General features: G+C 45.3%; 2 protein-coding genes across 7 annotated transcripts in view; one reads left to right on the forward strand and one right to left on the reverse strand.

The window, feature by feature from the left end:
* Positions 1-17726, reverse strand: part of SLC7A10 (solute carrier family 7 member 10) — a 41092-nt gene that overhangs the window by 13597 nt on the left and 9769 nt on the right. For all 4 annotated transcript variants that reach the window (XM_083794722.1, XM_083794724.1, XM_083794723.1 and 1 more), the window contains exon 2: positions 3196-3400. In XM_083794722.1, the coding sequence (XP_083650848.1) occupies positions 3196-3400 (205 nt within the window). The remainder of the gene's footprint in view (positions 1-3195; positions 3401-17726) is intronic.
* LOC310879849 (uncharacterized protein) overlaps positions 1-17726 on the forward strand; it is a 196228-nt gene that overhangs the window by 5129 nt on the left and 173373 nt on the right. For all 3 annotated transcript variants that reach the window (XR_014571160.1, XR_014571161.1, XR_014571162.1), the window contains exon 1: positions 5343-9318. The gene's annotated coding sequence lies outside the window, so the exon portion shown is untranslated. Of the gene's footprint in view, positions 9319-17726 lie in introns of those variants that run through there.

A 17726-nucleotide genomic window follows, 5' to 3' on the forward strand; every position in this document is an offset into this window, starting at 1 on the left:
TGAAGTTAATAGCTATCCTCCCATCAATTTGGATGTGTTCTAGACAATGTCTCTAATTAGTTATTTTTTTCCCCCTCATTTTAGAAACACTCTGCAATAAGTGACAATCTGTTGTGGGGCTTCCTGCTTTTAGGAAGCAGTGGTATTCCTCTGGAAGTGCCAATCCTTCCTGGACCAAACGTGTGTTTTATGCAGACACCTCTGCATGCTAATTTGCTCACCCATGGAAAGCAATGAACAGCACAGATTGATCTGCATCTCTAATAGAGTCCAGTGGAGTTAGTGAAACCAGTTCTGAAATACATATTTGGGATGTGCCTGTGCTCCCAAAATGATGTCACATTAGATGTATCATAGAGTCAAAGCAGCCTATAAAACCAGAAAGGCAGAGTGTACAGTACCTGGGTGTCATTAACAAAGGAATGCAATTTGTGATAGAAACCGTTGCTCAGATCATCCTATCACAGGAGAAGCTGAATAAGTTCAAGGACGTTTGAGCCAGTTTGAACATTATTCATATTATCCTGTGTTGCTGAAAGAATTATTGCCTTTGCAAACTTTAGATTGTGCAACAACAACAAAAAGGAAATACAGAAGTACATTTGAAGTGTGTTTTACTTGTGGTTTGAAGTAACATTTATCAAAGCTTTGGGTTAGAGTTCTCTGCTGACTTCAACACTTAATGATTTTATAGTAGGGGTGTATGTTCAGTCATCAATCAGTGCTGGTGAAAGCTACATTAGTTGCAATGCCATTGCTGAGCATCCAAAAGGAATTTGTATTTATCAGAAATATACTAGTGGGTTTTTCATGAAGCTGAACTTAGTTGTTTTCTTCTGCAAATACACCTATTAAGCTTGCTTACTATTTTGGGTAAAGTTAGTTTTCTGACCTGCGTAAACGTGCAAGTACCTATGCAAGCAAATTAACTGGGCTCAGCTACATTGCTCAGCAGCATGGGATGTGACGAGTTCCCTGTGCTTAGTTTGCCCATGTACAAATGCTATTTAAAACCAAGATGCTTCCAAATGAAGCTAAAAGTGGAAAGTCTGTTCTCTGGTACCAGCCCAGAGCCTGGAGCAAGAAGAGTCTTGTCCTTCTCCCTTCTCTTGTCTCCCTTCTCCCTTGTCTTGTCCTTCTCCCTGGACATGCTGCTGGGAAGGCTGAGCTTGTGCAGAGGTGAGAGCAGCCAAAGGCCCCTAGCCCCCATGTGCCGCTGGGGTACCAGCAGTAACCCACGGGTACAGCCCTGGTGTGTGTTCCAACCCTTTTTAAAGACCTCTGTGTCTTTAACCTGTTCTTCCAAATGTGCTCCCAGACCTTCTCATTGTGTTGCCTCCTGAGCTGTCATTCTGCGTTTGGGGTAGGTGCTGCGTCCCTCCTGCAGAACAACCTGCGCACGTGTTTCCCTGCTGCTGCACAGCATTTCATGCACTGTGCTTTGACGTGGAGCCCAGCCATGCAGAGAGAGCTTCCGCACTTTGAGAGTGCCTCTCTCCCGCTGTTTCTCTTTTATTCCCTTCATCTTTTTACATCCCACTTAGCAGCATTACAATTTCCATCCTCATCCCCTGCACCCCCTCCTCAGCCAAACACCAATACTGCCAGGCACAGGACATGCTGCACTGAGTACTCTGAAGGCTGCTATGATCAAACAGTTCTTCCTTGTTCCTTATACCTAATGAGGGAAAACAGGATTGGGGGTGGTGCTGTGGATTTTGTGTGCAGGAAGGTTAGGGACAAGACAATAAAAGTGAGAGGAGATGTTGGGGTCTGGGTGGGTACATCTCATGCTCCTGCAATAAATGTCTTCTGTGTGAATAGACCAAACCAGCCAGACCTGTCATTGGGGGTGGGTCTCAGAAATTCCTTTGGCAGATGGACTAAAGTTGTGTGTGCTAAATCAGTTACTCTGCTATAGAAGGATTGGATCAGAAGACAAAAATGAACTTTGGAGAACGGAGCATTTCTTTTTCTGGGGCGTGGTGTTGTGCAGGTTCCCAAAGCCCTGCTTTCAGCTCAGACCCGCTGATGAGTGCTGGGGGCACGTGTGCTTCTGGAGTAGAAAACAGAGTGCTTGTGATAGTGCTGCTGAACCAGTATAAGGCAGTGGCTCAAGGGTGACAAGCATCAGAAAACCACCTTGCCATCCAGCGGGTCTTCAGGTGCTGGCTGTGCAGGGTGTTCGGGTGGTGCTGCACTGTGGCAGCCATGAGCAAGGGTACAGCTGGTGGGACAGGGTGACTGCCTGCTTGCATTATGCCTGTCCTGATCTTCAGCAGCTAGACAAACTGTGGTGAGCTTGTTTTCTGTCTGGTTTGCTTTCTCTAGTTTGCAGTTATTGTATTTATTTTTTTTGCAAATGAAACACCAACACATTGCACGGCATCATTACTTGTGAATTAATGAACTGGCCACAACATTTTGGTGTTCCTCTACTGAGCTGTGAGTACAGGGGGACAATTTAAGTTTCCTTGCTAAATACACAATAAAATATACAGTAAAATATAAAATATGACATCTTTTTACTTGTCTCTTCCTCCTTTAGCTGCACTACTCTTAGCTGTATTTTCAAAGAGAAGCCATTCCCTGAGTTAGCATCCCCCTGTTTGTGTTTACAAGGCTTGGTGCTTTGTGCAGCTGCAGCTGAGGAAGTGGAGCTACAAGCTAGCATCTGTGCCTAAGCCACTTCTGTGGGCCAAATTCCTCCTTGAGAAACTTTCTGTATTCTGCTTCAGGAAGATCTTCCAGTGTAATGCCATAGCATTATTTGCTGCCTTCTCACCACTAGCTAATGGAGGGCTTTGGTTTATGGGAAGCAGCTCCAGCCTGGTAACCCTGGTGTGTGAAGCTCCTCAAATACAATGTGCTTGCACTCGTGGCTTGCGCACAGGAATGTCATGCGGACACAGCATCGTTTATAGTGTTGTTCTTTCCTGTCATTGATTTGATTGAGTTGGAGAGGAAAGTGGAAGCATCCATCGCCTCCAGTCTGAAGGCAGAATCAGGAGCCCTGTACAGGGGCGATGGGATATTTCGAGTGAGAACAGAAAGGATGACTTTACAAAAGCATGTTATCGACAAATGTTCTGTTTCTTCCAAGTCAGATGTCTTTTCCAAATCAGATGTCTTTTCCTCACTAAATACTTAATGCAAATGTGTTTTCAAGTGACTTTGAGGAGATATGGTACTTACCCAGCTAACCCACCAAAAATCTCAGTGACGTAGGAATAGTCCCCTCCTGACTTGGGGATTGTAACTCCTAGCTCAGCGTAACATAGTGATCCAAGGGCAGCGACCCCACCGCCGAGCACCCAAATAATGAGAGCGAGTCCCACCGAGCCGGTGTGCTCCAAAACCCCTTTGGGCGAAATAAAGATCCCAGAACCAATGATGTTACCTGGAAGGAACAAAGGTTTGCAGTGAGATAAGTGAGTGAGAAACTCATTTTATTTTTTGTAAAGGCAAACAAACCCAAACACCGCACCCCATCTCCCGCCCCAACACCTCTTTACTAGGTTTTACTTGCTTATTTTATCTGATTAAGCCCTGGAGAAAACGCTACCATTTATCAGAAATCAGGCAGGGTAAGAGTGTACTCAGATCTGCTGAAGCACTTCAGAGATATGGTGAACATCTGTGTTTAGAGGTTTTGTGGCATGAATTCAGGCAGCTTGAAAAACTGCCTGCTGCCACCTGCCATGCCCAAATATTTTATTGAAAGGAGTTAAAAATGTCTTTTTGATAAAGATTTTTCATCTCCTTCTGAGGATGGGAGTTCAAATTTTTTTTTTTTCCAAAAGTAGGATTATTTATAATGTAGGGGCCAAGAGGGGCTGTCATCACAGGGGCAAATTAAAGGTTGTGCTTGGAAAAGTCACTTCAAAGTCTGGAAATATTAGAAATCTATTAACATTTAATGTTTGCAATATATGTGCTGCTTAGTCATTGCCCGTAGATCTTAGGGGGATATTGTGGTGTGACTGCAATGTGGGACAATGTGGACTTTGTCCCTCTAATTTCGTTCGGTCAGCACATGAGCCCAGGGAGTGCTGGGTGTCGCAGACGCTCTTTGTGTGTGGGGGGCCAGGGCATGATCATCCTTCAGGAGCAGTGGGAGCTGCCCTGCGTGAGACGAGGCCTTGTAACTGCGCAGATTCTGGAGAGGGACTTCTTGGTGTTGGTAAGACTGGGGACCATTTGAGCAATATTTAAATAGCACTCTTTCCCAAAAGGGTATGAAGACCTTATGCCATAGAACTCAGCTGAGGCTTTTCTTCCTTTATGAGTTGGTGTTAAAAGCCTCACTTGCAAAACTGACTTTCAGCCTATGCTGTTGAACTGCACTTCTTATCAGTACAGTTACCAAAAAAAAAAAAAAATCAACCTAAACCAAGAACTGGATACCAGTTGTTAATGAGTTATTGGCATCTAAATGAGTTTCTCTGCAGTCTTTGAACCTGTGTGTCAGCAAATCTAAGTTTGCTTCCTCCCCTCTGCTTTATAAGTGTTTTTCAGCTTGCAGCGGATAACAGGTTCCATAAATGAATCCAGGCATTCCAAATTTTGCTGCGTTTTGCTTCAATTCTGCTCTTGCATTTCTGAAAGCAGCTTCTGTGAGTGCAGAGAACCCAGCTGGTTGTGCTTGTATGTAGCTATGGGTTTGCACGTGTGTTGAGGCAGATAATCTATCTGTGGTTTAAAATGAAATTAGGGTAGAAAATAGACATCTCCTGCAACTGATAAGCAGGTGGCTGCTTCCTGGAAAAAGTGGGAGGGTGAACAGCCACAGGGGAGCTCTGCAGCTCGCAGATCCCTGCTGGAGGACCCAGAGGGTTTCAGGCTTTGTGAAGCAATAGGCTTCTTGTTGCATGAGGGTTTCACCACGGGTGAAACTATTCCCTGGGTATTAAAGTGTTAGTGTAGCACTGTAATGACAAACCACAGAATCGAACTAAATGCAATAATATATAATTCAACAAAGATACAGTCTTGGGATGATGTGGCTGGACACTTGCTGTGCCTTTTCTATTCACTGATGTGTCAGTTTGTGGAAGGGCATAGCTCCTTACTGGTGCTATGTCAGGAATAAAAGCAGTCTTTTCAACATTACAACTGAACCCAGCTACAAAGCACCCCCAGGCTGCTTCATCTGTGGTGCAGCAGCTGAAAGTAGTGTTGTCCCTGCACAGTAGAAAGGAAGTACTGGTGCAGATTAAAGAAACTGATGCAGACACCCCACAAGTTGTAAAATCAGTTTAAAAAGTCATGACATTGACCAGACTTCTTTTCAAGTTTCCATTTTAATCAGTAACCTTTAAGGATACTCCTGTTCACCTTTTAGAGAGTCCTTCTGCTGCCAGAGGAAGGCCACAATCACTTTCTCTTTAGATGCAAGTTGAGAGTCACAGCTGCCTTTTGAAGAAAAACGCTAAATATCACCAAAATGTTGATAACACCTTTGAAGTGATGTTATTAAATGTTACGTGGTACCTGAAAGCCATGTAAAAAGAAGAAAAGATTTGCTGATGTGCTGTTAAAGCTCAGCAAGTGACATCTGTAGCTGGCTCGCCTGCCTGCTAATGATATTCAATCTGTTGGCCAGTGCCCTCCTGCCTGATGTCACTTTTTGGGGTACCGCTGTCCTAGTGATGCATAGGGCCTTCCTTTGACAGTGACCCTGTCCTCTGCAGACAGGGTGGGATGCTGTGCGGTGGCTGAGGTCATTGCCGTGTCTCCTTATAAAGTGGTAAAATGCAAGGTAGGGGCATGCTTGTGTCTAGGGGGGAGCCACATGTACAAGGGAAGCGATGAAAGACCAACTCGAGGCTGTTTAAAATCTTCCTTGTGCTACAGAGCCTCGTGCAGCTGCCACCTGACTACCAAATGGAAGGTGCTCTGCTAAAATTCACACCCTCTCTTGTGCAAGGAAAGGACTGTGGCTGATGGTAGCTCCCCTTGGTGCAGAGCATTTATTGGGGTAACTAAGTGCAGCTGTGTGAATCCCCTCAGTCTGCCCCAGGGAGGGGTGCAGGGACACTCCTCTGGCACCATGGATTGTGTATGGAGAGATGGGAACGAATAAGACAGCCTGGGAAGATGCAGGGAGCTACGCGAGGGAAATACAACACCCACCTCTTCCTGCTTGCGCTCTTCCTTCCTTCCCCTCTGGAGAGCAAGGACTGCGGCGGGAGGAAGGCAGGAGGATGTGCCCAGCCAGTAACGGAGCAGAAAGAAAGGTGGGGGGCCAGGCCGGCTGCTTCCTCCTGCAGCGAGCTGCTCCGGCGGCTGAGCAGGAGGATGTCCAAATTTAACTCTTGTGTAAATAACAGGGGGAAGGGAGTAATCACAAACTGGAGGTCACTCAGATGGGATGCAGGCAGGAGCAGTGCCAGGACTGGTATGGGTACCTCTGCCCTTCCCTTTCCTTTCCCTCTGAGACCTACAAGTTTTAGAACTGACATTTTTCTTGGTTTGTATAATTCTGTTCCTTTCCTCATTCTCTGTGAGGAAACAGCCTCCCTTGATGGGTGCTTGGGTGTTGCTTTTGGGACCAGAAGTGCTTTTTATGCACTAAAAAAAAAAAAAAAGTCAGATAAGGAATCATGGCAGCTTGTGCTGAAGGAATGTCCTGATGCAATTGAATTGCACAATGATTTTCAGAGTTAACAGATTTGTTCTGGGCCTTCCCTACTGGGAAGCTACGTGGCTGGAATGGAGTAGGCAAACCTTTCAAGAAGATGGATGAAGAGTTAACGTATTGCTAAAGCATACATAATACTACATAATGATGAAATTTATGAATTGTTTTGGTCATAGTTTCTACTGGTGACTGAAGTGTCACAACCCTCTAAAAACAAATAAGCATTTCTGGAAGACACTGGTTATGCCCTGTTCAAGAACTGCAGCAACATCTGAATTGAAGCTGAAAAAGAAATAACTGCCTAGGAGCTTAAAAACTGTCCTGATGATATCCCTCATAGTGCTGCGTACTACTTGTACGTATGAAGACCTTAAGTTACAAGGACACTTAAAGATGATCCCCTACCTGCCAGCACAACACCAGTATATCTCTATTTTTCACAGATCAATGCACCTGGAAATAATGCAGTTTTGGAAGGAGCCAGTGGTATTTTGGGGAATACACAGAATTTGGGACATTCTGCTGCTCGTCTCAATAGACCTGTAGGTTTTAACTTCCTGCTTGGGATGGGCCAGCATTCCTGCTCTGGCAACCCCAGTGCTGAACTGCCTGAACACCCCACTGCTGAGCCCCTGACCCACCCCGTGCCTGCCCCTGACCAGCGCTCTCGTGTTCAAGTAGCTCCTGCTACTTTTGGTAGCAAGCAGTGAATGCAAATGCCCGTCCTTCAGTAAGCTGTGTGCAAGTGTTTCCACCTCCACGCGATTTTTGTCACCTTATCATTGTGTCATTACGTGTAGAAAGGAGAAAATCCCACCACAGCATGATATCCCAAGTGGTAACAGCCAAGAAATTGAGAAAATCTTCAAGCTCACGTGCAGTGCAGTATCTCTGGAGGTCCCTGAGCACTGAGGTGCTTTCAGGCTGTCTTCATGCCTGGGTTTTCTCTACCTGCTCAGGTACTTTGGCTGTAATGGGAAGATCTGTGGTGGGCTGGAAAGAGGGGGGAAATGGAGAGATCAGTGGCTGGAAGCAGCGTCATAAGGCCATGACATTGAACCCAGGGGAGAGAGAGTTGAGTGCTGGTGAGGTGCGACCACAGTGACAAGGTGGCAGCAGTGATAAAGTGCAGTCTAAATGCACAGACAGAAAGTTGGCAGCTTGCTGTGCTTTTAGATGTGCGCATTTGGCCTTGACAAAGCCCTGACTCACTCCGTGCTTTGGGTTTCCATCCCAAGGAGAGGGCATTGCTCAGCACTGAGAGCCTGAGCACGGGGTGGCAGAGAGCCTGCTGACAGCAAAAAACTGTGGCTTGGACCCAAAGAGCTGAGGAGAGGAGAGATCTGTGGCACAGCACATCTTGGAGTAACACCCTCCTGCTATGGCAAGACCTCCAACACAGCTCTCCTTGTGCATGAGGCTGCGTTACACCAGGAATAGCCAGTATGTCATTTAGTCAAGGTTAATTTGAGGTATAGCCATCTGTAGGAGCAGGACAGGAGGAACTGGCAGCCTTCTGGAGGCTCGTTTCATGCAAACATTCACTGAAATTTTTGGTTAAATTAAGTAGTTATATTTAAAAATCTAATGTCCTTCATCGGTGAGTATAAGGCAAAACTCTGTTCCAAACTCATTAGGATTTCCTATTATTTTGCTCACGCAACATGTGCGAAAGTCGTATCAGCTGGAGTGGAAGTGCTACGCCCCTTCTGACAACAAAATGTTCTTATGGAAACGTGCCATGGATATGGCAATGTGCCTGGGAAGTACCTTCGCTTCACTCAGTGTAGACGTGTTTAAAAATAGATATGGTGGAGATACTGAAATGCTTCAAGAAGAGGAGATGCCAGAAACTGCCTGATGAGAAGCAGAATTTTAAGGAGGTACCTTGTTCTTAGGCCAGTAGATTTAGCAGTAAGGCAAATGCTTTACCCACAAATAGGTATTTCTAAGCAAACCCTGGTCAGCAAGAACTGAAGGGAATTTGGAGAGCAATTCCACAGTGAGAACAAAACTGGCTGTGCAGTGCCGGGAGAGTCGCATTACTGAGCTCACTGTGTCAGGGATAATTTGTTCCAGCTTTACTACTGCTGGTACTCCTGATACTCACTACATTTATTTTGTTCTTCTGAGAAGTGAATAGGTGGAAAAAAGGAATTCTTTCTTGTAAAACAGTCACTCTTTCCACTCCTCTGTGGCCTTTGCTAGAGCTTCTTGCAGCAAAGCTACATATTCAAACCTAAAGGAAACTAATGCTTAAATCACATGTATTCGTGTCTTATAATACAGAATAAGATCTTTAGATCTATGCATATGTATGTTTATATATATAAATTCCTTTTGGAAATAATACAGCCTTAACCTTGACTGGGAGATATCAGCCAGGTACTGGGAAGCTGTGCGACCAATTCCAACAAACCAGCACTAAGCAACTACAACAAACACCACCTCAACTACCAAGGCTGAATCATGAGCTTCCCATGTGGGCAATGTTCCCCCCACCTTCGGATCAAGCCAACAGAGGGGCTGATGCATTCACACAGCACAACAACTTGGGCAAAGCCTGTGAATACACACTTGTGTTGCTGTGCACCCCTTGCTTGCTCCAGGTGCTCAGTGCATTTCACCAGCCACAAAAGCAGAGGATAGAATGATGCTGAGCCATCTGAAGTGGGGTAAGTGAAGTGTGATGGAAATCAAGGGCTGGGACTTACAGCAAACATGTCTGAAAGGAAGACTTTACCCCTGAATGTGTCCAGGAGTGTAGGACGTGACTGAGCAGGTATGATTTGCTAGGAGCTGAAATTTGAGTGAAAAGTGCAAGAGATAATGGCTTTTTTGCACTTGCTGAGCTATGCCGTGAGAAGAAGCAGGGACAGCCTATTGAGAAGGGACAAATGATGATAAAGAACATACCAGAAGACAATCACAATGTAACACTTCTGTTTAATTGCTTTGTTCAGGGTAAGGCATGTTTGTTACTGCAGTGGCAACGGCAGAAGAAATATTTTTAGCCTTTTTTCATATTATGCAGTGTGAAATTGCATATACAGGACACTTCCAACATGTGCAATGGGAATGCTTCCGCTGTCACCCAAACCAGTGAAAGATTGCCTTGCACTAAACGCTCTGATTCTGTGTTGCTTTTGTAGTTCTTACTTTAAGTGTAGAAACTCCTTCAGAGAAGTATATAAATAACATCCAGCATGTCTGTCTTGGGTACCTGCCACCACACCTGGGTGCCTTTGTTGTTTGTGGCCTCTGACCTTCCGCTGTCCCTGTGAGTGGCACTAGGGGCTTAAGGCAGAAAAGAGTACAGAAGTTTTTGATCTTGGCCACAAACCAAAAGCACGCTCTTAAACTCGCTCAAGTTAAAATCCTGACTGAGGCTAACGGAGTTCATAATTCATGTATGAACCAGCAGACCAAGTGAAGTCTCTTCTCAGACCTGTTACTGTGTGTGGCAATTGCTTTGGCTTTCCCAGGATTTTTATCTTGACATCCACTCTTGTAGTGGATGACGGAGATGAATCTGGGTCAGCTGGGCTGAGCACTTTGCTCTTCTTCCTCTTGTCTTGCTGGGACCGAGCGGAATAATTCTGGCCTCTTCCATATAATAAAACGTTTCCTCCTGCTGTATTATTTTATGAGGGAAAAAAAATATATTTACTGAAGTTCCATAAGATCTTGTTCTTTAGTCTTGACTGAAATTATCAACTTCTCAAGCATGACAGAAGGTGGTGTACCAAAAATGATTACAACCTCAAGTAGAGTAAGTGGCACAAAGAACAAAAAGGAGAAAAAGAACACTAATTTGTGAAAATATTTCTGCTAATAATGAAGGAAAAAGAAGTGATAGTCACTTGCTCAGCTCTCTCAAATTCCTAACCTTAAAGAAGCATCAGTTTTCAGCAGAACAGAAACTGCCTTCAGCCCAGCGTTGTGTTCTGTAGCACCCGTGAGTCTTGAAAGGACATCCTGCAAAAATACCAACCCTTGGAACAAAATCCTCTTTCTGGAGTCAGTTGCGAATTTGTAAAAGAGATATTTGTGAGCTCTGAACTCGACAAATTCCATGAATTTATTTTTTGTTTATTCATAATAACAATGTTTTGTGATGGGGGAGAGAAGAAAGGTAGATCTCACAGCTACGCCTGCTTGACATTAAAGAAAAGCCTTTTTGTTCTTAACTTAGAGAAATTGGCCCATAAAATTGGCTGGGAGCTGCTCGCTCGTGTGAAAAAATGACCCCTGCAGCACTGCCAAAGTCAGTGAGACCTTGGGTGATCTGCTGCAGTGCTGCTGGTCGCACGCGTCCCCTCAGCCCCGGGGCTGCTTTCACGTGCCTGCGCAGCGCTGCTGAGATGCGTTAACTTGACTGGAGAGGTAAAGAAAGACAGCCATTTCTTCCCACTTTTCTTTTTTTTCTTTCCCATTTTTCTAGGATATGGAAACCACTCTCAATATTGTTTAAAAAAAAAACAACACAAAACATCGTGATACTGGATCGAATCATAAGCTCTTAAAGATGGTATATTTCAGGCTATTTTACTTGCCTTCTGGGTTTTGTATTTTTTTTTTTTTAAGGCTTCATGGTTCAGATTAAGAAAATTTTCTAAAACACCCATGAGGGTTAGGAACATACTTCTTAAACAAAAGCTGTGGTTCTCATGGAATAACATCACTTCAAGAATTATTGTGAAAGGAAAAAAAAAGGCAACAACCTAGATATAAGAGATGACAAAATGACATGCTGTATATGGGAAAGAATGCATACTGCTGCAGCTGACTATAGTGATGTAATAGGATGCAGACAGAAGGGAAAAAAAAGTCCTATAATATAGGAATTTATGCGCTTTTTTTTTTTCTTTAATATTGAGTAAGTCTTTTCCCAGCTGCACTTTGAATGCAGTGCTGTAAGCTGCTGCTGGGGAGTTCTGTCCGAGATGGCAGAACTCAGACTGTCCTTTGTGAGGGCATTCACAGCCCAGGCGGGCAGAGCCACAGTGACCGAGGGCGCCTGCTGGTGACACCGAGCCCAGTGGAGTACTGCTGAAAACAAAACAACTATTGTAGCACGGCCGTGAGCTGTGCGCGTTGTGGCTTGGCATTTTGGGGAATCATTGGGATGGGTTAACACTATGGGTCTCCAAACAGCTGAAGGGAATCGCTCCTTGGTGGATATTGCTAGTGGTCTAGGAAAGGCAATCCCCTTTCCCTTTAAAACTGGGTTTTAAACTGGTGTGTTAATGGTTTCAGTGGTGGTCTGTGATTTTACGTAGTATTAGTCCAAGTGCATGGAGGGGATCTTTCCTGTGTTTAACACTGATTTCTGGGCAATGTGTTACGTGCTGCTGCTGCAGTGCCACACAGAAGGAACTAAAGTGTCAGATGTGCACTGCTCTAGAACCATGGTACTGGTTGGACATTAAGGCAAGGGACTCTACTGGAAAATCCAAGTGGTTTTTTTCTGTTTTGTGCCTCTGGCTTTTGAACTACTAGAGTCAATTTGTGATCAGGTTTTGATGTTTTCCCATGTAACTATGGGGGCTGAAACTCAACTTATAGACAAAAGCTGAATTCTCATTAAAACAGTTCAGGAACTGCATGTTGAAATAAAACCCTAAATGTGACAGCTCTTGTGAGAAATAAAGGGATCTGGGATACTTTGTGCAGTCACTTGGAGTGCAAAGTCCTTAGGGCATCTTTTATTTATCTGCAGCACACAATCCATGCAGGCTGTAAAAATAATGGATCTTGCAGCCTGCTGAAAGTATTCAGCAGTTCTTTAGGAAAGAGCTTACTGATTGTATTTAGAGACCATATTTCTGATAAAACTAAGCAATTTCCTGTGTGGTTAGCAAAGAAAATATCACTCATGTATTTTTACTGCTTGTGCTTTTCATTACGGATCTATATTATATATCTGAAATTCTGAATGGGTCTGTAAAGTCAAGTAGAAATTTGTATAAGCAGTTCTTTCCTCTAAAAAGTGAAATATTATCAAAAAAAGGGAAAAAAATTCAGCGCTTTTTTGTTGCAGTCAGGTAAATCACTACGTGACTAGTTTTTCAGTGAAGGATTACAGCAGGCAGTGTTTCTGAAAAATTGTGTATGGTTCACAAGCATAAATCGTGCCAGACTCAGGCTTTCATCGAGTGCTGCTTATTGTTGTCAGGAGAGCGTAATCCAAGCTCAGCGCAGGTAGTGCAGCGCTTGGCAGTGTGATGCAGGTGATGAAGTGGCGAGGATGCAGTGTTCAAAGGCAGCCTCTGGCAGGTAGCAGACAGAGGGAAATTGGCATCAGCTGGGCATCCTTCTTCCATCAGCGTTGTTGTGGAGGCATGTCCCATGGGTATTGAATCAGAGTAGGAATTAGGAAGAGGCAATTTCTTCTCAAATGCTGCAGTCATTGAGGATTATATTCCCCAACTGTAGATTGGGTGCTTCATGGCCACAGTTGTAACAGATGGTCTGGATGTCTCGCCTATGAAGGGCAAACCCAGCATCCTTTCCCAGTGCTGAGGTGAATGTAAGCCATTAATTATCAGTTTCTTTTTTTTATGGAATCATGGAAAATGACATTTTAAAGACTTTAAATAAAATGTTTGAAACCGATCTGGTTTCAGTTATAGCTTTCTTTAGATATATTGGTATACTATATCCTCAATAGTAGACAAAGACAGCGTTCATTGACAGCTGTGAATAGAAGAATAATTGAAAGTCTGCCCATCCTTTCAGGACTCCTGGGTCGAAGCAGACATTGCTCAGCCCAAAACGATGACAGTCTGCCATTGCTTGAGAGAGCTCTTAGGCACAAGTGCTGAAGCTTTGCCTTCTCCTTTGAGTTAATAAACCTGTTTTACCTGAATATGGAATATTGTAAAGATTTGAGATTACTGTTTAAAAGAAAAAAAAAAGGCTTAGATGAGAGGAATTGTGCTTTACAAATTTACATTGAATCTAAATACGAGGTGGATTACATCAGTAATGATGATGGTGTAACCCACTGTGGGTTTATTTATTTATTTAGCAGAAAACCACTACACTAAGCAGCCTCCAGTCCAGATAATTGTTAGCTACTAATTGGCTCCGAGGAGTTAAGCACTCATAATTGAGGACATTAGTGACTGGTTTGCATCGTTGCTGCCTGTCTGTGAGCTCGGGACATGACACACCTACACAACCAGCCAAGGAGTGACACACGTAGCTCACAGTTGTGGTGCTAACTAGAAATGTTGTGGTACGGGCAGTCCTGTGGGCTCCTGTGGTTCCAGGGAATAACCATGCCACTCTCTGCCCTGGGCACAATGTGGATAGGTCACTGAGGCTGGCCTCAGGACATGTAATGGTATGGATGTGCACAGGGGGCTGCTCGGCATCTCCCCTTGCTCCTCTCCAGCACGTTGGCAGCAGTGCAGCCTTTAATACATAAGTGCTCCCGCTATTGAAATACAAAGGGTAGGTGAAGTTCTGAATTGACAAAGCATCCAGGCTCAAGAATTTACTAAAATGTAGGGACACTCCTGGATTAAACACAGCACAGCACGCCTTTTCTTGACCTCTTGTCAAGCATGAATTTAGGCGATGTGGCAGTGTTTTATGGATTTCATGCAATGGCCTTGAACTTCTTTGCTTTTAAATAGCATTCAGAAAACTCTTAATGAAGAATGGATGAAGAATAAAAGAATATATAGAGCTTGGCATTAAACTAATAACTGTTTAATTTCATGTGTGAGGAAAAGATATAACTGTTGTACTAGTGGAAAATGAGTTATGGCTCCTCTGCTAATACACTTTTAAAGGAAAAAAAAAAATGAAAAATGGCTATAAAATAACAGTGGTAATTTAATGTCTACGGGGAGTGGTATTTAACAAAATTAAATGATCTTAAAACCTGACTGGTTCAAATGCTTATGTTCAAATTCCTAGCAAGTAAGAACAGGACCACCGATCACAAGCTGATTCCGGCATTCCAGGTGGATTTGGCTGGGTTACCAACTTGTAATCTGCTTACACTACGCCCAACTTTAAAACTCCTTAAAACCAGGCTGCTCAAAAACCCTGACAAAAGCGTTCCCCTCAGCCTATCGCACGCTTGGAAGGGAGCTGTTCGCCTCCCGAGTAACCAGAACACAGCTCCGCTCTGCGGGACTCGAGGGTCCCGGGTCTCCCGGAGCAGCAGCCGGGCCCTGAGGGCGCCGGCGCCTGACAGGGACCGAGGCCGGGCCTGGCCGGGCTTGACCGGGCCCCGCTCCCGGCCGGCCCAGCTGCCGGCCCCGCTCTCGGCCCTCCCGTGCCCCCTGGCGGCCGGAGCGGCCCGGCCGTGCCCCGGCGGCCCCGGGCCGGGTGATCTCGGGGTTCTTCCCCCCGGGGTTCGCCCCGTCCGCAAAGCGGCGACGCGGAGCTTTCCCTGAGAGAGGGCAGCCCCCCTCCGCTCGCCTCGGGGTTGGGCGAGGGCGAGGCCTTCTGCTTGGGTCGAGAGGGAAGCGAGGAGCACGGGGAGCTCATCTCGGGTGCTGCCTGCGCTGCGCGGGGCTGATTTTGGTGGGCAATTAGAAAATCCACGGTCTAGAGGGGAGCAGTCAGAGCAAACTTGTGAAAGCCTCTGATCTCAGTCTTTAAAAGCTCTCGCTGAGCTGAGCGCTTTTGCAGCCCGGTGGTGTGGGGAGCACTCAGCCCCTCGGCCTTATGGAGGAGGCACAACCCACAGCGTGGAGCATCCCGGGCCTCTCGTTGCTCTGGGGCCACTGGAAAAGTTCTTCAAAAGTTACAAGCTGCACATTTGGCTCTAGCTTACATTGTGCAGACTGTTTAATAAAGATGATTAGTTTGGAATTACTCTCCACTAGTAGCCTCATAGACGAGGAGCGTTTGCGAAACCTGCAAGGTGCATTTATGGGGCTGCAGGTTTTGCTGTTTACCTGCATGCTGCTGCTTGCCATACGAGGCTGACCATGCTCAAACCATTAGTAGTCCAACCTCTGCCCAATAGCTTAAAAACAGAAAATGTGGCAGTTTAAAATTATCCCTTTCTGAAAGATGATGCACTTTTATGTTCTTGTAAAATTAGTCATAATGTGACAATTGCTTTTCTTATACAGAAGAGGGTTAAACAAGAAAGACTTCAAGCTTTTAAAACCATTTTGCTAACAGTCTTCACAAAATAATCTGTCACTTGAATAACATTCAAAGGAGGCGACACTGACAGGTACTGACTGTACTTGCAGGAAGGGCGCACCAGGACTGTAAATGACCTCGCTGAAAAAGATGTGATGTGGGCTATGATCAGAATAGTACTTACAGGCAAATGCAAATGCTACCTTAATCAAAAACAGCCCTGCAAACACCCTGATCCCATTCTGTAACTGGCAAGCATCATTGGGAACTGTCCTGAGTATGCACGTGGGCACACACTGGATATGATCAATTAATTTACAAATTGCTCAGAATTACAAATTGTTCAAAATTGCAGAGCCCTGTTTAGCAACTGGAAGGAGAGCTGGTGGTGCCCACCCACACAGTGCCTTCCTGCACCGACCTGTGTGGAGGGCAGACCTGCACTGCGGTCCTTACGTGGTGAGGGGAGGCCGGGAGGCGGCCTTATGTGAAATAACAAAGAAGACGGGCGTGCTGCTAGTGCTTGGGTCTGTTCCATTTTATTCGAGTAGCGCTGCTGCAATGTGTTTATATCAAAGGAGAAGTTAAAGCCTGTATGATAGGATTTTTGTTGTTCTGAATTGAGAACTCCTTTTATTCTGCTAATCCTTTCACCGGCTGCAAGCTCTGTCTGCTCTTTTCAAGCTCACAGTCCACTGCTTTATTTCCTGCTTCTCTGTTCTGACTCTTGTACTTGGTCTGATTTCTCTACTTCCTTAACTTCTGACTTGTTCTCCTCTTCTCTTGCCAGTGTGGGGATATGTGGGCTGCATTTCATTACCCTGGAGAGCAAACCTCAGCCTGCCATGCCCCCTCTATGTGCTGCCATGAATACCACAGATAAGGCAGAAATACTGGTCAAAAACCTTCTGCTAGGGAGTAGGAGGCATTTTCCTGGGGAGTTTGTCACAGGAGTAACACTGTGTGAGCTCCAGCACACTGCCATGCTGACAGCAGCATGTGTGGTGGTGGTAGGGCTGTGTCCATGCGGGGATTACAACCAGCCACCTTGGAGCTTCATATTCCACCTTCCCTTTCCGCTCTTGTCCCGAGCACCTAGAGCAGCATTCACGGTAGGGCAGTGCTGCCAGATGAGACGAGGGGACCCCTTGCCTGTGGGCATTTAGTACATAAAGGACCCTTGAAACAGAACACTAATGTGGTGTTAGAGAAGGCTTTGTCACTTCTGCTAATTTCCAAAGAGAAACTGAACACCAAACCTGCCTTGGTGCTCTGAGAGGGATGGAGAAGAAACCCCTCTCGTTCCTAAAATGCCTGGGTTGCCCTGGAAAGAAAGTGCAGCACTGCACACTATAAATAGTGCATCTTTATGCTGTATTAGCCCTTGTTATCTGACTGTCTTACGTCTGTTTTCTATGCTCTTTGGGCCTCAGTATCCAGACCTGGAAGTTTACCTGAAAGCAGCAGAAAGGTGTTGTTAAATCTCCTGATGTAGGTCCTAACGCTCTGCCCTGCAGGTGTGCTGGGGGTAGGGTGGGGGTCTTCTCTAGCACGCCGTGTGCCTCGTCACCACCAGATAACTCCTGATTTTCTGAAAAGCAACTGATAGTAGAGCAAGGCATCCCTGTCATGGCTCAAGAGGCAGATGCCAGACCATGCAACTGTTTTAATGTTTGTTCCTTGGCTGAGAAATCTTACTAGAGACAGCTGCGCCTCTGGGACAGCTCTCCTGTGCCCTCTGCACCTGCAATAATCTTCAGTATTTATCAAGAAGAAAAGCAATTACAAAACGCTGCTCTACAGCTCACCAGCCTAGCTTTAATACCAGCCAAAGAGTTCAGCTGTGTCGGGGAACGCTGTGGGTCAGACGAGGACAATATGATGAATCCAGCTTTTTGCCAGCCCAGGCTCTTCAGTCCTGCTTGGTCCAGTGGCAGGGACCCTCACACCAAGCATAACTTGT

Source organism: Anser anser, assembly GCF_964211835.1.
Source record: "Anser anser genome assembly, chromosome: 11".
NCBI lineage: Eukaryota > Metazoa > Chordata > Aves > Anseriformes > Anatidae > Anser > Anser anser.